Source organism: Gavia stellata, chromosome 1 (assembly GCF_030936135.1).
Source record: "Gavia stellata isolate bGavSte3 chromosome 1, bGavSte3.hap2, whole genome shotgun sequence".
Lineage (NCBI taxonomy): Eukaryota > Metazoa > Chordata > Aves > Gaviiformes > Gaviidae > Gavia > Gavia stellata.
In genome coordinates, this window is record NC_082594.1 from 74,520,580 (window position 1) to 74,544,797 (window position 24,218).

The window sequence follows — 24,218 nt, forward strand, 5'->3', positions numbered from 1 at the left end:
TCGTGATCAAGCCTTGTAAAATGATCTAATTTTCTCAGAGACAGTATGTTATACAACTGTCGTCATACTCTTCTACTCACACACATATACATGAAGACATCTGTCCCTTACACTTCCTCAAAAGCAAGTTTTTTCCCAGGTGTCCAGGAACAACTTTACCATTACTGATAATAGCAGCATTAGAAACAACTGCTTAAACAAAGTGTACCTAATCACTACCAATAACATGCCGTGTAGACTTGCTGAGTTTACTATGGCTCATGTTCTGCCTATGGCAATGCACCTACTATAGCTACATATTAGTGGAGCAGCAGCAGCAACGTTTGGTCAACAGCTGTAAATTGCAGAAACATTTCTTAGTAGAGCCATTCATCCCATGTAACAGTCATTACCATTAAAAAAAACACATACTGTTTTTTCTGTGGCAGAACTTTTACTTGGAGGGAAATTATAACTTTTGCATTTACATGGCACAAATTATATACAGTACACTTTCCATGATAAGAATTACGATGCTGTTCACAGAAAGGTATCAAATTTGAGATAAATAATGCATAAGCTAAAATATACAAACCAGGGGTGGAGGTGAAACTATTGGCCATTTTTATTATCTATAGAAGAATTTCAAGGAATAATGTTAATTCAATGTTCAAAAATTTTTAACAAACTCCTAGTAAAGTTAATTGAAATATTTATAATACTATTCAGTTGTTGCACAGTATTTCCAATATACAATCAAGAAGATGCACAGAACACAACACTTAATATGAAAAAACCTATTGCACCCACAATTTAAAGATTTCACTGTCTTTTGGATGCTGCACTACCATATTTATATAAACATTTACAACACTTCAGTAAACACAAAAGGTTCTAAATGTAGTGCAGCATTATGGGGGGCCACTTGCAGCTCTTAAAATAAATGTTAAATGCCCATATACTGTGCCATTTATTCAAAGCTGATGGTTTAAGCTGTAACCCTTAATTCCTACTGTGAGTAGCATAAACACTTTCCCCATGTGCAGAAGATTACCATCCCTCTGACGACATACTCTATATTCTGAGACCTAAACTGTCCTTGGCTTCATTGTCATTTTGGCATTTTGCCTCAGTGCTTGTGACAACTATCCCTTATATTATTTTTTTAATGTCCTGTTAAGTAATCCTGTGTAGAATCTGAAGCAAAAGAATCTGCATCTTCATTATCAGAATCATCACTACTGTCATCAGCCGCTGGCTCTCCTGTCAGTGCTATCCGGGCATAATCATCAGTGTCTATAGACTTGCAGAAGTGAATGGCATACTTCAGTTTTTCCTCTAGTACTTGCTTACAGGAATACCTGGGCAGCTTCAGGAGAAAGAAGCAAGTGTACGACTCAGGAAGGAAGTGGTCTGGAGGATTGTATTTATCCAATACCTGTTCAAAACAAAAAGCATAACATTTTTGATTCATTGTCTGAACCACAAATAAATATCAGAATAATACTTGAGGGGTTTTTTAACAGCATGTTAGGTTTGTGATTCTGACACTGAAGTTTCTTAAAAGAACAATGTAAAGACCAAATCCATTTTCCCTACACTAAGTAAATAAATAAAACCAGACATATATGAGCTTCTTTGATTATGAATATGGGTTGGGAACTATCTAAAAAAGATTGATTACTTCAGCAAATACCAAAATATGATTTGAAGACTGTGCTTTTATAACTTAGCTAAAATGATTACTGAGATGAATGAAATGCTAAATAAATGCCAGCAAAAACAGTTGATGACTGACAGTAGAAAACTATCAAAATCCAGAGAAGCAAATGGCTGGGAAATGAAATTAATATCCACCTGCCCAAGTCAAGAAAGAAAAATATTTATAAACATTTTAGGTCTCTGTTGCACTGTCGAATCTACAATGTAATGTTCCATAAACAGTTTAATGAAATCAGCCTGTTCTCTTGTTATGTCATGCTACTACTTCTCCATTACCAGTTTTTTAAAATAAAACCCCCAAACCCCATCCCACACACCTTACCTGAATAACAAAGTCCCTCCCTCTAAAGTCTGCAATAGTCCTGGGCAGCCTTGTTCTGCCCCACACAAAACGCAGGAAGAGAGATCGTTCTGTATTGGAGAAGGATTCCATTACTTCCCAGAACCACTGTATCAAGGAAGCAGTTGGTTCAATGCCTTTATAAGTTGCTACAGATTTCAGAAGGTGAAGTGGAATATCTGGGCTTCCACATACCTGAAAAAAAATAATATAGTGATAGGCTACAAAAGTCTGATCAAATCAATTAGAGGTGATTTGTCCCCTCCATTCCTTTAAAATATTTAATCAGCTTTTACACTGGCAATATGAACATTCAAATATTTGAAGTGCTGTGCATACTCTCCTATTACAATACTACTAAACATGCGTCTTCCCATCAGGGGACAATAATTAACCTTCTTTCATATTCCTGAATCACATAAAGAATTAAACATTTTACTTGGGATGAATATCACCAATTCACCTCCTAGGTCCCTGTTTTGTGGGTTGTTTTGGGTTTGGTTATTTGTTGCTTCCAGAAATAATTCACTACATCACTCCTCAGCTATATCAAAATAACTTTTTTAACACCAAGAGGGCAATTAAATATTTTCTAGTCCTTCCTTGGACAAAATGTTTGCAATCACAGAGTGAGCACTGTAAATGGTATTTAATGTGTGTTTTGGATTAGTAAGATGTAAGTGAAGAATCTCACTCCAAATTAGTATGACAGAGGTAGCAAAACAGAAATTTATACCATGGTTTCCAGTTCATATCCTGTAAACAGTGAAAGTAGAGGAACTGGAACAACACGAGCCATCCCCTCACGAACTGCTGCAACTTGTTCGTCAAATTCATGAAGTCTGCAGAGACACATTTTCAGAGTTTCTAATGAGTGCCATTTCTAGCAATTATTTCTAGCAATTACTGTAATATCAAGGAAACTTTAACCATTCTCCTCAACTCTCCAGCTATGTGCCAAGGAACACTAATAAACATTTATCACACAAGATACTTGACTTATACCAGTTTCTACACCAATTCATATTGCACAGCAAGCTCAGTATGGAGAGATACCTCCCAATGTTTAGGATATTTTATTTTCAGTATTATTCATGTGCTGTGCCTGGTAAGAACAAACCAACACCCCATTTGGAAACAACGTGCTCTTGGGAAAAAGAACAGCTCTGCTTTGAAACTCTGCCCTCAAATATTCCCAACACTAGACAAACATTATGGTAAAAGAAAAATGGGTCTGAACTAAACCATGATGTCTGAGGACAGGAGTAGTTGTATTTCAAGACAGACACAGATAAGTCTAACACTCTGCTGCCACCCATGATTTGTGTTTTGCTTTTTTTTTTTTCCTGTGAAGAAATTTCTGAGGTGTTTTACAGAGCTCTCCAGAGCAGAGATTCGCATCATTGACAAGTCCTGTCCTCAGGCTTGTCATCACCAAAATAAACAAAGATGTCAGGACAAACGTGGTCTTAAGCATCCACTTTCTCACATGGATTCTATCCAGGTGCTAGTTTTCCTCTCTAGGGCTTCATATAATTAAAAAACTTGTTACTTAATCTAAACATGTTTCTCCCAAAGGACTTAACCGTAAAATGCTTTAGAATTGCTCATGTCCTTTTAGGATAGCCAGAATTGGCAAGAGAACAAAACCATTTCTTCAAAGGAATGTAACATTTTATATAGACATATCATTTATCCATTCCAAATGAAATTTCCCTCTGCTGTCAAAAATAGGTTTAAATATTGGTTCATAACCATTTATAGGGGGAAAAACCCAACAAAACAAAGACTGTAATTCAAGTAGTTGTTGGCAGACACTATAATTACAAACGAATAAGCAAATATACAGTGATGATACAGTCTTGTTCAAGCACTCTCTAAAACAGGTGACTATGATGGAGAGAATAAAGCACCTATGAATCAGTTTCTCATCCAAATTATCTAAATTTCCATAGTTCAATAAGCACTAGGCCCACTGCTTCACATAACAAGATGCCTACGGTTGCTTCTTAGCTGTACTTGTCTACATTAGCTATCTAGGTATTTAAGTAACCAAAGGCCTGTCTTCTCAAATACTGAACAATTATTTCCCATTGATTTCAGTGCAATGTACAGCTTTTGGCACCTGTGGGTGAATTTACTTGTCTGCACGCAGGTGTCAGACTTATTTTACGGTGTCCAGGGAATGAACATTTTGGTTTGTGTATTCCAGCTTAGATAAGAATATAATAAGAATTCATCTGGGACTGGTCTTGACTGCAACTGATGATATGAAAAACTGTGGGAGCAGTAGTACTAAATCTAAGCTCTCTTCACACAGAACTTAATGATCAAGCACAGGAAGAACTAGATGGACGGGGGGCATTCTCCACCTGTAGAACTGGCTACCAAAACTTTTCTATCAGGGGAGCTATTAAAATCTAGAGCCATACCTGCTAGTTTCTTTTGTTTCCTAAAAATTAACTTTCATCTTTTCTCCTTGGAGAGATTAAAAGAAATCAGAAAATCAACACTGTAATCACATGAAAATATTAAAGTAGTATATTGATTAAAAGCAAATGCTTATTCATGTTAATAATTTGAATTACTTATTCAACAGACCTGTAGTTTATTGCCAGCCTCACATATTCAGCTCTATTATCCAGTGTAATATGGGTGTACTTGGAACTCAGCTGAATATCTTGACCACTTGCATTAGGCACAGTGAATGGGAGGCTCATAGCTTCAAACTCTTCTGAAGTAGCTTCGTTGTCTCGAATGTACATAAGCCCAGGAATAAAATCTTTATCAACCTTTTGAAAATAACAAGCCCAAGTTAAAGTAAATTTACTAGCACCAAACAACAGCGTCTCTTGCATACCAAAAGCAGTGCGTCACGTGTCATCTACCAAAAGCATTGTCAGATGTCTGACCACAACCCATCTAACTGAATTTGAAAGCCATAAAATGCCTTAGTATTTTACACAAAATTTCATTATACTGGGATGTGGGACAGTGCATGTGTGCTAGATTTCAATGCTTTTGTGAGCATTTGCCAAGAAACTATATTATATGAGAAAATGGATATAAAGCTTAAAAACATAATCACGTCCACAAAGTACAATGCTGGTTTTGTTACAAAAGGAATCCCCTTAATGACAAGTAAATGACTCAATGCTTTTACAGTAAGTACATTTCTACGTGACAGTACTTGAGAAGAAACTCTTCTTTGTAATGAAGACCTAACTCTTACTCCACATTTACTGAGCTCAGTAAACAGAAATTGAAAGCTTGTGACGTTCAGTATATAGGCAGAAACTATTTGCAGTAGTAGTTTGAACTAATTTTCTTTTACTTCAAAACAATGTAGGCATGTGCACCCAATCCGTTACCGCATCTTTGCACAGCAGACAGTAACAGCTACAGAAAGGTCGACTGGAAAGTAGGAGTTCAACCACAAACATTTATCTAGTCAAACCCATGAGAAGATTTGAGAATGCTCTAGAATTCAAATAGCTTATTTAACTACTTTTGAACAACTTGTAAATCTACAGTTTTAACAGCGAGTACAAGTCATCGTTATATACTGGCCCAAAAGGTAAAAAGGCCAGTCAAAATACAAACATATAGAAACCAGGGAAGCTAATCACTGGAGAAAAATTTATGCTAAGAGTCCACTTGTCTTCTGTAAGTTGTATCCTACTCAGAAACTTCATATTTACCTCACTGAGATCAGCAATTGTTAGGTTCATTCCTGCAAGCTGTTTCCACACTGGCTCAGCCAGGTTGAGGCTCAGAGGGCTGCCAGTCCGGATAGCAATACCCAAAAGTACACCTGTAAGTTTAAACATATTTTTCAATTATTTTTTTTTGTTAAGATTCCCAATATTCTGAACAGGTAATGCAAGTAGAATGTCACAAATTTGCTACAAAATTACCAAGAAAACGAAACATGTTCATATGCAAGAGGGACTTGGCAGCAGGATTTAATAGGAAGCAATCTCTGTTTGCTCCAGATTCATCTCTTCCATTTGGTGTCACAATTAACAGAGGGGTCAGCCCATTCTGAAGCTCCTCGCACATTTCTGCTATTGATTCACTATAACCTCCACCGCAATCATCCACAGATTCACCTTGGAGAAGAAAAAGGCTCAGAATTAAATGTTCTTTCAAAAATAAATGAAGTATTGAAACAAACCGTATTTCCTTCCACAGGGATGATTCAGTAAACAGAAGTTTACTAAAAGCTACACTGCCATATCTGAAAACCCTTTATGTTTTGCTTTATATTTGGATATTTCCAGTTCATCATAAATCATATTATTTAGAAGATTATACAATATATCACAGTGCCAAAAATGCTATTTTGCCAGAGTGTAACTAATATTTTTGTGTTATACACTAAGCAAAATAAAATAGAATAGAGGTAGAAAAAGAAAGTCAAAGCAACACAATTCCTAAGTAACATTTTAAAGTAGATATGTTTAATATATCTTACATACAGTAGATAGAAAGGCTCTTCAATCTAAAATATTTTTCAACAAAAAGCTCAAAGTGATATGTGAATTGTAAAAACAACCCTAAGAGTAAAGGACTAAGGACTAAAGGGCTAAAGGGCTAAAGAGTAGCCAGGACTATTTATCAATTCAGACAGCTGAAAAACAGGTTTAGGTTTTGCAGAATGTTTGTTGTAAGCAAAAGAGTTGCTCCTGGAATCTGAGGACAATTACAGACACATTTCCATTAATCTTGAGGTTTTTTATAAAATAATTTAAAAAGGCTTTTTTGCTTCCTAACATTTTAAGCACCTTCCTCCGCCTACACACATATATTGTTTTCCTATATCACTTCCTTCTTTCAGGTCCTCCAAAAAAGTACATCTGAAGAAAACAGTAGTTATGTGCAAAATGGGGGGGGGGGGGGGGGGGCGGGAAGGTGTGTGTGTGTCAAGAATCCTCTTACCAACAAACTTGACTTTCCAAACACGATGAGGAAGCAGAAGGCTATCTGGGCTAAAGGAACTCATTTTAGCACACATCTGTCCAAACACTGACTTTGTACCATCAGGCCCAGCCAGTCCTCCTTTACTCCTAGAACGTTTTACCTATTGAGTAAGCACATTATAAAAAGTCACTGTAAGAACATATTTAAGCTGGCATCACTGTGCAGATCAGACCATAAGATTAATGTTTATAAAATACTAATGTGTTCAGTGAAACATTTGCAGAGGTCCACAGTGTATCTTGTATATACGTGACATATACAGAGGAAGAACCAAATTTCAAAATTACAGCACTACAGTATTTTTCAGTACCATCCAATATCCATCTCCAGATATAGGTATCACAGACTCCTATTACATATCCCGATCCTCTCCAGGACAATGAAAGCACTTAACATCTCAGGCTCTTAGAAGTCCAGAACATTTTCACAAGCACATAATGGTTGAGGTCAGAAGGGACCTCTGGAGGTCCTGCTCAAGCAGGGCTGCCTACAGCCAGCTGCCCAGGACCATGTCCAGACAGCTTTCAAGTACCTCCAAGGACAGAAACTCTACAGCCTCCCTGGGCAACCTGTGCCAGTGCTTGGTCACCCTCACAGTGAAAAAGCATTTCCTGATGGTCAGAGGGAACCTCCTGTGTTTCAGTTTGTGCCCATTGCCTCTGGTCCTGCCACTGGGCACCACTGAGCAAAGCCTGGCTCCATCTTCTTTACACCTTCCCTTCAGATATTTATATACATTAATGAGTTCCCCCCCAAGCCTTCTTGAGGCTAAACAGTCCCAGCTCTCTCAGCCTTTCCTCATAGGAGAGATGTTCCAGTCCCTTTATCAGCTTTGTGGCCCTTTGTTCGACTCTCTCCAGTATGTCCCATATCTCTTGTACTGGGGAACCCAGAACTGGACCCAGTATTCCCGGTGTGGCCTCACCAGTGCTGAGTAGAGGGGAAGGATCACCTGTGCTGGCAACACTCCTCCTAACGCAGCCCAGGACACCCATTAACCTTCTTTGTGGCAAGGGCACATTGGTGGTTCACGTTCAACTTGGTGTCCACCAGGACCCCCTGGTTCTTTTCTGCCAAGCTGCTTTCGAGCTGCATTACCCCCAGCATACATTGGTGCATGGGGTTGTTTCTCCCCAAATGCAGGACTTTGCACTTCTCCTTGTTGAACTTCATGAGGTTCCTGTCAGCCCATTTCTCCAGCCTGTCGGGGTCCCTCTGCATGGCAGCACGACCCTCTGGTGTATTAACCACTCCTCCCAGTTTTATATCATCAGCAAACTTGCTGAGGGTACACTCTGTCCCATCATCCAGATCATTAATGAAGATGTTGGCCAGGACTGGACCCGGTATTGACCCATAGGGTACACCACTAGTTACTGGTCTCCAACTAGACTTTATGCCACTGATCACCACCCTCTGGACTTGGCCGTTCAGCTGGTTTTCAACCCACCCTACTGTCTGCTCATCCATCCCATACTTTGTCAGCTTGTTTCTGATATAAAAATAGGACATACCTAAACATTAAGGAGAAAAAGAGTTACTGGTTCCACGATAGGACCTATTGCAGAAGTTGCAGTGCAGCCTATCTCTGTGACATAGCTGTTTAACTGTCAGTGATTACTACGATTATCACCATTTATAAGCACTGCAAATTCCAGCACCTCTGTAACAGTAGAAATTTTTCAACTAATGCTTGGATTGGCACAAATGTGAAAAACAGTATCTGGTTATCCAAATACTGGAAATCCGCTTGCACTACATGTCCTGAACTGACCTGAATGATTATTCTAGGTAATTTCTATAACCTGACATAGTTATAAACTACTTGAAACAATCTTAGTACAAACAATGCTGACCACAATGATGATGGTTATTTTTTTAAATGAAACTAAAAATGTGGAGGTTGATTAGGCCCTAGTAATTTTTCTGTTAGAGCTGGAAACATGCAAAAACAATAGGTCTGTTCATTGCAGCTAGACAGAATGATTCTTAGCAGTTCAGCTGACAACCCTGGGGGATTTCTTCCCTAGATAAGGAATTTTACATTCCCCCAACCACCAATACCTTACTTAGCTTTAATTTCAAACAGTTCACTGTTCATCTACCTCTACTCAGCATTATATCTGTTCATTTTTAAAGGAAAATGGAAAGAGAGAGGGGTATCAGTGATAAAATTTGTTGATAAAAAGTTTTCTTTCCCTATTGCTGAAGCAGCAGCTGATGCCTTGGTAAATCCAATTTTTCTGGATTGCAAACCACTTAGTTAATGCATCCTATCTCTATGCATACATTCGATTGTCAAATCTGGGGAAGTTTTTCATAAATAAGACAGATCAGAGGCTAATTCAGAAAACTGAATACACGTTTTTCTTACATTCATTCATGATAATATTTAAATACGCATCTATGATACTTACTAGGAGCCTCTAAAAAATGAGTAAACACTACCAAAATATATGTGTATACACACAGAGTAACATGTTTCTTAGGCACCTACAGAAAAGGTGTATTTTAAGTTTTGATGAAGGTACGTAAGAAATGGCATGCAAGGAAAATCCCACATATTTTGCTGCAAGAGATGCACACAAAGTGGGTAAGAATACAGAAAGCATTTCACCAGTATAGAGAGGAAAGAAACGGAAAGTAAACAGAAGGCTGGAGAAACACAGTATATTTTTTTTTTTCCCCTTAGTGTTCTGCAATTTGTATTCTCAATCTGCCCTGACTGCAAAGGGACTCCTACACTGCATGTAGCCCACCAATATCCATGAGACTGTTCATTCAGAAATAACCCAGACTCATCCCACTAATCTGTATTTGGTCCCACTTCAAGGTACAGTGCATCTTAATATCGAGTTGTTCTGATGCTGCATACTTCTGACGCTTTGGGGAAAACATCCACCAGATTTCTTTCAGGTTTTATTGAAAGGCTGACACACTCAAGTCCTCCTCATGTATAAGATGTTCTCTATCAACACAAGCTGGTTTTAATTCTATGGATTTCTAATAAATTTGGATGCCCAAGAAGTTTTAAGCTGAGAAATCACCGAGTCTTCTCTTAAAAAGTGGAAAGTATGAGTAGGTCTGTGAAAGCAGTAGTTAATTCACTGTTTTTTCAAACCTCAGACCTAAAATACAAATTAATCAAGTGACAATAAAAAGGCAAGCAATCCTGCCTGAAATGAATAGGATGGCATGTGCATTTGCTATTATACATTTAATTTAGTATTTATTTACTAGCAACACAGAATTTTCATTTAATCTGATCATTTAGATGCAGGAATGGTTACCATTTTACTTTTAACAAAGCAACGTAAGAACACCATGACGGATTATTGGCATTTCTGTCAGCACCTGAATATATTGCTTGCTGACATAGACAAATGCCCATATTAAAAATTATTATGTTATTAGCAAAGAGTAAAACACTTCACTGAAAAATGGCAAAAATTCATACAAATATGTTTAGGCCACAATCCACCACAGGTGTTTTAGCTTTTCATTATAGAGATCTAGAGCACAGGATCTTACTCATGGTTCCAAATTATCCCCTTTAGAGACATAGTAAGTATCCTGTAAAATCTATTTTACTGAATAGGCTGAATAGGGTCAGATATAACCCTCATTGAATACATGCCTTATTAAACACAGATTATGCAGCATGTCAAGTTTTCAAAATATAGTTCCAGTCTTCTTGCTGATGAGATAACTTTCTAGCATAAAAAAGTTAATATGTTGATTAAAGCCCAAGAAGGATTTTCATAAAACAGTCTGCCATCAGAAGATATCAACTTGTGCAAAACCAACTTCTCTTGGACCAGAGAAATGCAGCAGCTCAAAAGCAGCACACAGTGAAGTGTGGAAGAATCAAGTTCAAGAACTTGCCTCAGTGAATAATCACTTACTGTGAGCAGAACCATTGCAACAAAGGGGGAGAGGGCCTTAAATCAGTCTGTAATCTAGTTAAAGCATTTTGAAGTGATAAAGACCAAAATTTAAAGTTCTTTCTTTGAATACGAAGAACAAAACTTTGCATTTGTCTCAAGCAGACTGAGAGCACCTGCTGAAATACTGGCCATGCTGTGGGACTCTCTCCAACCCACCAGAACTTGGGAGAAATGTAGTACTCAGAGACTAACAAAAAAAGTTCACAAAAAGATAACAGCTTATTAGTTGGAATCAGCTAAGAAAGAGAAATATGTACTGTTAACATAGAAGACAGATCTATGAAGAAAACAAACACAATTCAAGGATATGTCATAAAATCAATATCCAGAAGAGGTAGAGAAGTACCAGTGTGATAATTACAAGAGCACAGACAGAGTCTCACCTGTGCCTTCAGGTTTCAGTTATTTATGCTCAAACTGAAATGCTACATAAAAAATACAGTACAAAAAGACGAGGAGTAGAGAAAGACTATTCTACAGCAGACAAAAAAAGCTTAGCCTGATCAGTAGAGGAAAATGAAGGCTGTCATGAAATGAGTGTTCTTTAAAAGCACATTTGATAAAGCAGAAGACAATAACCAGGACGGAGGAATGTTATTTAAACTGAAGTATAACACTTACAAAAGAACAAATAATTCATTCATTGATATGCTCTGCTGTCTTTAAGATCAGATCATTTTTAATCATCACGCTAGTGAGATTTCTGTAACCCACATTTAATAAGGAGCCATAGTGAGGAGGAAAAAAAAAATATTCTTAAAGTGAGATTTCATATATCCGTAAGTGTGACATTCCTCCCATGACAGTAGAGAACACTGAACCAGGAGATCCTTTTTAATATTACATTCCTGAAAGCAGACATTCTCCTTAATAACTGAAATTTGTTTCCCTTTTTAAAAGGAAGAAATTCCTTTCAACTGCTGTAATAATCTCTTTCATCTGAAGGCAAGATATGATTTAGCAGCACTATGAAGTGTGTCTGCCTATAGGTCATAACACACTGTTCATTTGACCACATGAGCTACACCGGTACTTAAATAAGAGGTAAATCTCATCTGCTAGTAAAAGGGTCAGTAAGTGAACTTGAGCACTGGAGCCCTGTCTAGACATGTAACTGTTAGTTCACTTTCTGGCTCAGTCTTCGACTACTTCTATTACACCTTTCCAGAACGAGGCCCAGGTGCCGTTTTGGAACATTTCACTTAACAACCATTCCCAAGAAGTAATATGGATAAAACTGCATTAAGTTTGGTTTCTTCTGCCCTACGCAGTCCTCCAACAGTGTCCCAAACCATCTCTGTGCATTCAAGCTTGCCCTCATACTATACCTCAAAGCATAAAACATCTACTCTCAATTTTATGGTATAAAAATACCAGGCTGGCACTTGGGTGAGTTGCAGTACAGCCATCACATTGTATTTCACACACCTTGAGCAAGAAAACTACATAAACCTACTGTGTCCTACTACCACAAGGGTCCCGAAAGAAAAGATCCAGGGCCAAGTAGTATGTAAGGTGAATGTGGTCTACTCTTAAAGGAATCTGGTCCATGTAAAACTTGACCTCAGGACAAGGGAGTTGTGTTTGGCTTGCTTTTACGCTCCAAGTTAGACAGCTGTTACGTCCAGTTCTGGTACTACCAAAGAAACCACTGAACAACAAGAGAAACTGAGGAAATACTTTGAAAAACAAGTCAGTATCTGAAAACCAACTTTAAACTAAAAGCTAATATGTTTATTTTATATTAAGGAAGACAATGAAGTGAATTGACTGCACCATATAATATATAAACTGTAAGAAGAGTCTTCTAAAAGCAAAGGGATATTAAACCCTAGGTGCAGTTAAACTCACAACTGCAAATATAATGAAAATTTGTAACGTTGACAATTAGCTGTTTGAAACTATGTAAAGCAGCTTTGAATCTTCAATTAAATATTATAAAGGATCAGTTTAAGTATCCACATTTTCATATTCTCTGCAAAAGCTAACTCAAGAAATTGTGACCCGTACTTGGTACTGTGTAATCAGGCCAGAATACAAATATGGTCTTTTTTAGCCTTCACTTGGCTACATCTAGGACAGACTTGTGTTACAGCAATATTTCATTTCCCCCAGAAGCTATGAAGAAGGGAAGTCCTGCAGCTACCAGTTCTTTTCTAGACTTCAAGACAGATTCAAGTAACGAACTGGAATATAAGAGAAAGCCTATCTTAATTAATTAACTCAACAGTAGAAGGAGGACACTAGGAAATGAGCCCAAAACCTACTCACTAGTTTCCTGGTTAAAGTTAATACTTGCACTGCTTTATTGGACATTCTGAATTCACACATACACAAAAAAAGTAACGAGAAAATCTCTGGCACTCTTTTCAGCTTCAACTTCCCAAATAATAAACTAAAACAACACATTTTAATTACATAACATTACCACAAGATATTTTAAGTGCCCATAGAAAATGGCAAAGAAGCAGAAACAGGGTCCAGCCACAACAGGACGTACTTCTGTTCATTAAGAGAAAACTAATTAGTCAAAATTTCACAATTTCTTCATTCGAACCTTACAAAGAGTAAGTTTTCTTACTTTGTACAATATTCAAAAAAAAGAAAACCACCACTAACGGAAAGAAATGCATGAAGACTCTGTAAGACCAGGCTTCAGTCCATTTAAACGAAAACAATGTTTTACTATTCTATGTTACAGAAATATCTATGGAAAAAAGACATATCTGGCCTAAGGCACAACATTACATTTCCTAACGTCAATGATAAGGAAAAAAGCCTGTTTGTATCAAACAGTTCTACAATCAATATGACCACATGTGATGATCAGCAAAGGACAAGAGTTTATCAGCCTGATTTTTAATTATATTCAAGGGCTTTTTTTTCCTTGCCTTTTTTTTCCTTCATGTTCCCTGTTATAAAAGCAACAGCTGAATAATTCATGTGACCATTTGAAAAGGTAAGAAAGGCATCAGAATCACTACTCTCTTGAATTATCTAATGTAGTGAGTTTTTAGAAAGTGCTCCTTGGTCAAGCAGGACATACTTTGCTCATTAGAGTCTAAATCATTCACTTAATATTTCAACAAGTGTCCCTCTCCTCCCAAACAACTACAGTGTGGATGAAATAATATTGGAAAGGAAATGAGCAGCCCTTGCTGCATTCACCTCTTCATTGTTTGATTCTCTGATAAAAATTCAACTCTTCATACTCAAACAGCTGAAAACTAAAGGGACTTGACAAATGTATAGCACTGTGGGCTAAACATACAGATATTAAAATCAAAACTTCAGCTTAAGATACCTGTATTCTGTTGAGCTCTACAACTGGCCCATGCTGACGATCCCTCACCATAGTTGCTTGCACAACTTTTCTGAACGCTGCCTCCTAAAAAAGGAAAATACAAAAACTTAAAATAGAGGCAAAACTGCAGTCAAATAAGAAAGCTAATTTCACAGATAAACACATACTTAGTTCAACTCAGGAAAAAAAAAAAGACACTTCAGCAGAATAGAGAAACTGATCCTGCAATACTATTCTTCAGCAATTTCCTTCTGAGTACATCACAAAACACTAGAAAAGACATAACACACCTCTGAATCTTTCTTTAGAAGAAATGGAAACAAGCATCAAATACTTTTGAAATACTAAAACTAAACACAAGCAACAGAAGATAAAGCTGTGAGATGTTAGTTAAGGATCATGTTATTTGTGCTAACACAATTCAAGTCTGAAAGAGTCAGAATACTAAAAAAGTAAAGAAAGTCTCTCCTGTATCACTCAAAACCATGGCTTGAAAAGCTGTACTGCACCCAGATTCAGTTCTTACTAAGCAACCAACACGCTGCTGAGTGCAGGTATAAATTATTTTATACCAGAATAACATATGTATATGGAGAATAATTAATGTCAGAGAAAAACAATCAAAAAAGCCAAAGAAGAGATCAACTTGCTATGGAAGGCAATAAATAAACAACAAATAAAAAGATAAACTTTTCATGCAAGGTGAAGTATCTGAGGTTCTCCCACTAAATATTTAGATCTAATTTTACACTGTCAGTTTCAAGCAAGCTTTAAAAAGATTTTTAAGTCTTTAGAATCTCTGACAGTAAGCTTGACTTAAATGCATAGGTATGAATATGGCATCGCAACTTCTGGTGTCTCTGTTGAATGCTTTTGACATAAAATATGCCTGATATCACATTTTATCTTTTATCCAAAGCTTTTCTGTAACTGTTCCGCAGAGTCTTTAAGTTATGTTGAATGTGCCTCCTGGACACCCAATTCCAATACTTAAAATCATGCACCTGAAGACTTCCTATTAATAGCACTAACATAGAAAAGTGTCATGAAAAGAATAGCTAGGATTTCCCTTTCCTTTTTCCAGTTTAGGTTTTGATGAGAAATGTGTGGTCTTCTCTTGGTTTGTGACGCATGTATTTTGCTGGATTGCTCTACTGCACAATTTTATTGGGAGGCTAGAGAAAGACACCTTGAGACAATACATGCTAAGGAGTCTCATTACAGGCTATGTGTCTTATTTAAGGACATAGAACAGCACTGCAGAGGGAAACTTAACTGCTTCTCTTTTCAAATATATCTCCCAACAGATTTTGTCTGCTTATATAAGGTTATCATTTTTTGTTAGACAAGTTACTATGACAGCGAGAAAATTCAGATCCAGATCTTTTTAAGAAGATTCAGATCTTTTTAAAGGCTTTCCATATCTGAAGTTTTGAATAACTGTTGTAGCCTTCAAGCATTATAATTACCTAGACTTTATCATGACTGACTTTACTTACAACTATAGAAATTCACTTTCTTTACCAATTTGAGATTGAACTCCTAGGTATTCTGTCTTCACTTTTAGCCTAGTCTAAAACACGTTTGTACCTGCATAGAGCTTTGGATCAACTAGTATATCACCTGATCGTGACAACTGAAATACAAAAAGCAGAAAATGACCACTTCATACTATCTTACATTTTTTCCCAGAATAGCATCTATTGAATACTCTAGAAGAATTCAGCTATACTACAAACTGAAGATTTACAGTGTAAAATTATTTTTAAGATCAACACACAACAGCACTATGATGAAGAACTGAGGAAAACATAATAAGAAGAACACATTCACAAAGAAAGAAGTTTGCATAATCAGAATGCAAATATTTTATATACAACTTACAGAACAAATTGAGATATATAGTTCTATTTTTTTCAGAAACAGTTTAAACAGTACATTTCACTTACAGTTACAAATCACTCCCTTAAAAACATTCTGATAAATACCTTCCCCTGTGATATCAATATTCCCCGTAATGTGTCAAACCCAACTGAGGGTCCTTGGCCAGTTTCATCAAGTCTTCCTTCAAGATCAAACATTGGAATGCAAGGACAGAAGAGTTCAGAAATGTGATGCAACAGCAGAAGCCTGTTTCTCAATGAAATTATGGGAATTTCCTGCAGATGATTGTACTCCATAGGAACCTATGATTAGGCAATGATATCTGAATGTAATTTAGAATTATTATATACTTTACTTTATTAAACAGAACAACAATTTGTAAGTTTTGTAGGTAAATCTATTAGAAATTCAGGTATTTGCTTATTCACACTGTCAAAACTTAATACACAGAGTTCACTTGTTTATAAGAGATAGTAATAGTATCCATTTAAACTGAAACAAGTATTAAGAAACATGACAGACTATTCTTGCTATTCCGTATTTCAAAAATTCTCTTTATCCATAAACAGACGTATTTTACATCCTGTCATCACTACATCCAGGCGTTATAGCTGAAAGATGGAATATTTAAAAAACAATCTCAACGTAAAGCAAGCAATGAACAACAACCTTGCAAGGCATAAGATGTTCACAGCTAGAAAAAAGAATTAAAATTCCTGCCAATTTGCAAACTCAGTTACTATTCTGCATTGGATTAACAACTGAATGAAGAGTCTGTCCCACCTCTGAAAATTGGAAACCTCCTTTGGAAATATGGAATTAAAACAAAGTAACTGGCTGAAACTCAAAGCCAAATCAAAGCACACTGAGCTTATGCAGGGATTTAGAAAGGAAACACGTCTACCAAAAGATCAGCAATAAGCATATCAAGTATGTTTAAAATCTGAATACAATAAGCCAAAAATATTACCTGTGTAGGGAGCTTGCCAGCATTAGCAGGTTTACTGGTTGACCAAGCTAAAGTATGTGCTGAGCCACAGGCTACTCTGTTGATCTTTTTACCCTGAAGTGCTGCAACCAAGCGTGGTCTTTGGATGGCATTAGTTGTTCCATCTCCAAGCTGCCCTTCATCATTATCTCCCCATGTATACACTTCCCCTAAACCAATAAAAATAATTAATTGTTCTGAAACTAAGATAGAAGCTTTCTGCCTTTTTTTATAATTACCATTTATAAATCGTTTAACTGAACAAGGCCTTGGACTGTAATGATTTCTAGGACTGATGGCCATCCTGAAATCCACTATCTAGTGCAGATAAATCTTGAATGACATGGTTAGGCCCATGGTCTAAGTAGAGCAGCTAGTATAAGATGCATTTATTTCCTTGTTATTTGTAAAACTTAGAAGTTCTGTTCCAGAACAGGAGGAAATGGTGGAGCCCAAGAATCACAACAGATACACCAGAAACAGCCTGTATTTGATAGTTTCAGAGCAAAAAAAGCTGATATTAAAAAAAGCATTAGAAAAGGCTTAAAATTTTGTATGAGATGAAAGAAAAGGTCCTATAATAGGTTGTATTACCAGAAAGGACATTAAAATGGGTGCTTACAGTTGCAAGATAATTGGAAAATACTTTGAAAATAGCAACCTTGTTCCTGAGCATTCATTTTCTGCAGCTATATCCTATTTCACTAGCACCTATAAAACATGCTGTTATTGTGCAGACTTGTTAATTAAATGTGGGAGTGAGTCTGCTACAAAGAATATTCAGTATCTCAACATTGTCTGTAAGAAGCAGTATTGTTTGTGCAGTGCTTCATTTAGCACCTCAGCAGGCTCAGAAGACACTGAAAAAACCCAAAACACCACCCAAATCCATTCATTCTACTGCTTGACCAATCTGTAATTACTTTTAGAGCTCTGTATTTTTTCTTTGACCATCAGCGTGTATGAAACTTGAACTCTTTATTTTTTATTTTTTATTAATTAAAAACCTTCAGTTGGTTTTATGGGATAATTTTAAATCAATGACATGCTTGCGGCTGAAGAAATATGCAACATCTGCAAACACAAAATATGTCCATACACATAGAGGACAGTATTTTTAGCAAGGACAACCTACCAACAGCTGATTAAAAAATAAAGTTCCATTTTTTTCAAATTCAGCACTGAGAACTAAGTAAATTATTTGATTTTTATACCATCTTCAGTGCAGCAAACACAGTGCAAAGACCCTGTAGCAATTGCAATGACTTTCTTTCCTTGCAGTCCCTGCACTTGTCGTGGTCTTCTAACATGGTCGTCAGATCCATGACCTAACCGATGATAATCTCCTTTGCCCCTGCACAGAGAAGGTAAGACATTTCAAAACCATGTTTTAATTGTGGAAAAAACTAGAATGACAGACTGTGTCTGATATTTGGCCTGTATATGTATTTATAAACAGTCCAATACCAAAATATTCTCCAAATATTCAACATTAATCATCCATAGCTCGTATAACATGGATGTGATTCTGCTGATAAAGTAAAAGTTCTTAAACTTTCATTATACTGTTCCTACTTATTCTGTGTAGGTCCTTATACCACTTTTGCAAGGGGTTGCTTGGTTTTTTTTCCTCTTAAAATGATCAAGTATTAGAAACGTTCATCTGCAAAAACAATATGTTTACTGACCTCAGAGACTGGAACTTTGTAAAGTTTAAGGATATTTCTAAAGCCATGCAAACAAAGAGGCAGAAAGATCTTGGGAAGGTATTTTGTTTAGTCTTTTTAAACACTTGAGTCTAGTAGTTTAAACTACAAAATTTGGAATGGCATAGGAAGAATAAAACAATGAACTAAAAATCAAATTCTCAGACTACAGCCACCACAAGCTAGACACAATTTTGATAATATATGTGGAAGTTATTTATGCTATCACCTTCTACCCTGCATGACACTTCAGGCTTACACCTCTACTGACCTCCTTGGAACTTTTGCATCTTGTAGTGGTCAATGCCTGGAATGACAACTCTGTGCTTAGGTCTTGAAGACAAAATACTTTGATTTTTCATTCAAATAGCACTACAAGATGTTCCCCAAAGTGGTAGATTTTATTACTAATCAAGACAGAGGAACTCAAAAAAGTTTTTGATAAGGGGGGAAAAAAAACAAAACAGCAAAGGCAGTATAACACTTATATCTGTTGCAGACAAGGTTACATCTAACACTGTCAGAATACTTAATACAAAATACTTACCACGTATATACTGCTCCAGATTTGGTAAGAGCCACAGAAAATTGTGATCCACATTCTACTTTAACCACTCCAAGGCCTGTGAGGGAATCAATCTAGGAAAATAACATCAAATTAAATCAAAGTTAATTAAGGAGGCTATAGTTTCATAGACTGCACTGTCAAGTAAATATATAATGTGCGAGTATGTACGTGTCTATATGTGTATTTATAAATCATTATGTGTGAGTTTATAAATTATAATGTGCAGAATTCTACTCCTTTCATCTTTCTACCATTTACGACTTAAACATTAAAAGAAGCACAGATTTGGCAAACTGTTGAAGATAATCTCTAGTACGTTTTGGCAATAGTTACTCAGCAATTGCTCCTTAGTAGAAACAGTAAGGCTCTGTCTCCAAATACTCAACATTAATCATCCCTAGTTTGTATGACATGGATGTGATTCTGCCGACACAGTAAAAATATTGAAACCTCCAGTACGCTCTTCCTATTTATTCTGTGTAGGTCCTTATGCCACTTTACCATTAATCCTATGAGACTGATGAAGCATAAACAAGCTATTTTCATATTGTGTTACATGACGCAACAAAAAACTTATATGGGACAGGCTGGTAGACTTTGTCCATTTGGAAACAGAATGGGGACACCTGTATCCAGATAATAAAGCGTGATTCTGGACTAGGAATCTAAAATCCACTGTGCATAGGTATACACAGTGACACTCACATACATTTCTCAAATACAAACAACGTTCACCTTCATAACAAGTGCTGTAATTCAAATTAGATGGCTACATGGATTTCATTTGTAAGGTATGAAGAAATTCCAAGCCAACCATGCATTCACACAAAAGGTTTAACATAAAGTAAGATTACTTTTTAGTCAATTGATACCCCTTTCTGGAATGAAGTTATAACTTCAGCAGTATTATGGAAATTTAGTAACACAAGGAAATATGAAGACTTCTTAGCAAAAGCTAAGATTTTTACAGGAAAGAAAATTAAAATGAGAAATATGGCTAGAACCAGCCAAGAAAAAACCTTCAAGTGCAAGTTTAACAGCACAAAATTTAAAGACTCGTCATTGTAGCCTACACAGTTTATTCTTAACAACTATCAGAAGAATCCTGATGTCCCAGCATGGACGGAAGTCTGCACATATTGACAAATTGCTCTTCAGCATTCTCCATCAACCTCATGGTTTCTAAAACAATGAAAAAATTACATTCAAATACCTTCATTGGTACTTTACAGCCATCACTGCCTCCTCTCCCAAGTTTTCCATAATCTCCATCACCCCAGGACCAAACTGTATCATCATCAGTCAGGCACAATGTCTGTGCATCTCCGCTGCCACAGGCTATGTCAATCACACGGTAGCCCTGGAGAGCTTCCACCTGTAAAAATATCACTCATTTTTGTTCACAATAAAAGACGCAGTCATTTCGTTTCAGAAAAGATGACAAACCCTACTTGGAGAGGTGCTTCACTGGAACAACAAGTCTGAAACACCACAGGAACAAGCATATAAAGGCAAGTCAAAGGGCTTTGCTCTTTTCAAACCAGCAAAATTAAAACTAACTATGTATTTTATAAACTGGATTATTCTTTTTAATTGGTGAACTACTTAAATTTTTTTGACCTAAAAAGTCAGGGAAAACAATTCATACAAAACACCTAAGGTAATCAAAGACTATATTCTGTTTAAATAATTTCAGGCTCTCTGGGTGAGTACTGTATACAGTAAGAAAAAAAAAAGTCTTATTTTCAAATACTCTTACTAGTTTACAATTTTCTAGCACTTGCATCATAATCTGAATTTAATCAACATCTTTTGAAATGCTGCCATCTAGTGATGAAGTATGGGATTTGGATTCACAAAGTAAAAGGATGGTGACTGACATATATCATATCCTTCCGATCCTCACTCCTACTTGAAATAGATTATGGGTAGCACAATCCATAATCCAAAGCAGCATGGGACTTCACATACTTCAACTCATCTACAGATTATCTATTTTCATACTAGCTAAGAACATGGAGGGGGGAAAGATGTATAAAGATGTATGGGAAAAGTGGGTAGACCTCGTTTTTTGGGGGGCAGGCGAACAAGAACATCTGGATACACGTGATAAGGTCCCAAAGTGGACTAAGAACGTATGATACCTCTTCCCACAAATCCAAGCACTGAAAAAATGTTAATGCTTGCGTGAGTAGAAATATACGCATAGAGCTATGAATAAAAATTACAAACTAAGATTCAGTTTGATTTAACTAATGTAATCTTATTTTTTGCTGTATTTTCAGCAGAAGAACACAGAAAGCAAAAAACTCTCATTTCAAAAGCAAGGCAGTTTTCTTAATACCACTATTCTAACTTAAAGCTCTTGCAGTCTAGTTCACATGAGTACGACGGTCTGAATTAAAACTCATCAGCTAATCAGTATACTTATTCTTCCTACATTCAATACTGTCCAAGTTCTCAGACTTACCACTTAACAATCAAATGGGAAACAGCTCTCTTCTTCATCAGTAACTGCTTAACTCAAATTTCTTTAGCAAATAGCAATTAAATACTTCATAATTACTTTGGTTAAATTCTTATTAACTTAGTATATATGTCAGTAACATCTCAGTCTTCAATCATGAGAATTAAGAGTGTAATTATTATGTCAGGGAAAAAAAGACATTTGCAAGTGACTAAGTAACTATCACTGTAATCACTGGTATATTGTCCAGGAAGTAAACAATGAGGGGACCCAGTAGACAAGGAACTCACTTGTTACTTTCAGTGCAAACTACTCCTGTGAAAGGGTGGAATTTACTTATGGGGCGGTGGTGTGTTTGATTAGGGGTTTTCTTTAAGTCTTCTCTAAAACAGATTACTTCTAAGCTGTTTAGTGACCTCTAGCAAAGTTTTGCAGTCCCACTTTCACTTTAGTCTTCCAATCCATTCCTGTTTTCTAAAGCAACTGTTCATTTCTTACAAATACATACCACCATTTTGCCTCTTCAGTCTTTATATGCAGAAATGCAAAATGTTACGAATCAGAAGGTAAGAACTGGAGTAAGGCTGTATAGAACTCCAAACATTTCTTACCAGTTTAGGTTTTAGTTGGTCCTCACTATCTCCATGCCCAAGGCGTCCATATCTCCCCTTTCCCCATGTAAAAAGGTCTCCTGCAGCTGTAATACATGCGCTGTGTGCTCCCCCAGCAGCAATGTCAACCACTTCTATACCTCTCAGAGATTCAATTACACGAGGACGATCACAAGGGCTGAAATGAAAATATTTGTCTTGACAAAACTTTTAGAATAGACCATTCATGTTCACCAATGTATGGAGAGAGGTTTTTAAAATGAGTGAACCTAAATGACACCTAAAATAACAGAGTATTTGCTTTTGCTGCTGTTTAATATCCTAAAGATTTATGTTTAATTAGTGATTCAGAAATATTTTTAGAGGCCTATAAAAGCTAGAAGTATTTTACCATACATTATACTACAGCATTCCAGGTAAACTGAAATTAGAAAACTAATTCCATTAAAATTAGTCAAAGCTAGGCATTTACCCTAGAAAATCAGTCCAATTTAAGATACATTATCAGAAATTCTGGCATAAAATGTACTGTTGCCCCCCATGGACTTCAGCATCCCTTTTTCTTTTTGGATCAGAACACTGTTATCTTTAACACACAGAACTTCTCCTTTAATGTAGGCAACAATCCACGTGGAGATCAGAAGCAGAATGGCTGTTTTGCTCCCTAAAGTGCCTTGAAGTTCCACATACCTACAAGACAGATCCCAAAGGAAAGCCACTGGACTTCAGCATCCACAGATGTGTTAGAACACAATATCCAACTACAGAATCAGAGTTACTGTTTATTTGAAAAAATATTTTGTGGTTCTCCAATTTAAAAATGTACATTTCCACATCACTACTTAACACTGACTTCTACATATAGGCAGTACTCACACAACAGTTCAAATACATAGCAACTGTAATAAGTATCCACTAATAATTTTAAAAAAAATAACATTTCAAAGTGTTACTTACCTTCGGTTTCCATGACCAAGTTTACCATCTTCTGCTTCACCCCAAGAATAAACTTCTCCCTCAGAAGACAATGCCAAACAGTGCTTTCCTCCTGAGTTCACTGCAACTTTCTTTATAAACACATGTTGTATGGATTCCAGTAAAGTTGGAGTAGAAACTGACTCTGTTCCTCCAATTCCAAGCCTACCACCTGCTCCATATCCAGTAGCATACAGCTTTAAAGTGAAGAATAAAATTTAATTTTGTTTGCCTCTTGAAGAGCATTCACTAGAGCTGTAGAAAAGAATTCTTAATGAATGTATACTAGAATACAGTTAAAGGAAAGCCTGAAAAAACAGTTTTTTTACATGCCTCTATACCCTCTTCTGGAAAATAAGAAATATTTTGAAGTATTTCACAAAAAAATTCTGAAAATATGGCTACATTCAAGGCAATATGAACTGTCACTGACTTAAGGGATTTCATTTTTAATCCTAAGGCCAATTTTGTAAAAGTATCAAGAAACCATAGCTTTGTGTGGTAACATTACAAAATCATCTATCACCTGCAATATCTAACTTACAGGCATTTAGCCAACTGTGAACAACCTCAGATTCCAACTACACCTCTCCCCTGTCAGAGAGACATAATCACCATGACATTTTACTGTCTGTCCTGTTTTATGGGACTCTGTGAGCACACTACTTGTATTCAGCTTTATTTTCCAAAATCTGATCACAGTTTTGAATTGAGAACTAAGACACATGTCTTGTTTCATTCATT

The 24,218-nt window shown here is 36.5% G+C and overlaps 1 protein-coding gene across 1 annotated transcript in view; it reads right to left on the reverse strand.

Moving 5' to 3' along the window:
- Positions 1-423: 423 nt before the first annotated feature.
- The window catches only part of HERC2 (HECT and RLD domain containing E3 ubiquitin protein ligase 2), a 114,229-nt gene continuing 90,434 nt past the window's right edge, over positions 424-24,218 (reverse strand). The window contains exons 79-93 of the mRNA XM_059822904.1: positions 23,457-23,671; positions 22,500-22,677; positions 20,635-20,796; positions 19,401-19,492; positions 18,362-18,501; positions 17,130-17,317; positions 16,264-16,461; positions 14,276-14,359; positions 6,983-7,124; positions 5,959-6,153; positions 5,743-5,855; positions 4,643-4,833; positions 2,778-2,883; positions 2,024-2,236; positions 424-1,417 (exon numbers count right to left, since the gene is read on the reverse strand). Coding sequence (XP_059678887.1) covers positions 1,145-1,417; positions 2,024-2,236; positions 2,778-2,883; positions 4,643-4,833; positions 5,743-5,855; positions 5,959-6,153; positions 6,983-7,124; positions 14,276-14,359; positions 16,264-16,461; positions 17,130-17,317; positions 18,362-18,501; positions 19,401-19,492; positions 20,635-20,796; positions 22,500-22,677; positions 23,457-23,671 — 2,490 coding nt within the window. The 3' untranslated portion in view covers positions 424-1,144. The remainder of the gene's footprint in view (positions 1,418-2,023; positions 2,237-2,777; positions 2,884-4,642; positions 4,834-5,742; positions 5,856-5,958; positions 6,154-6,982; positions 7,125-14,275; positions 14,360-16,263; positions 16,462-17,129; positions 17,318-18,361; positions 18,502-19,400; positions 19,493-20,634; positions 20,797-22,499; positions 22,678-23,456; positions 23,672-24,218) is intronic.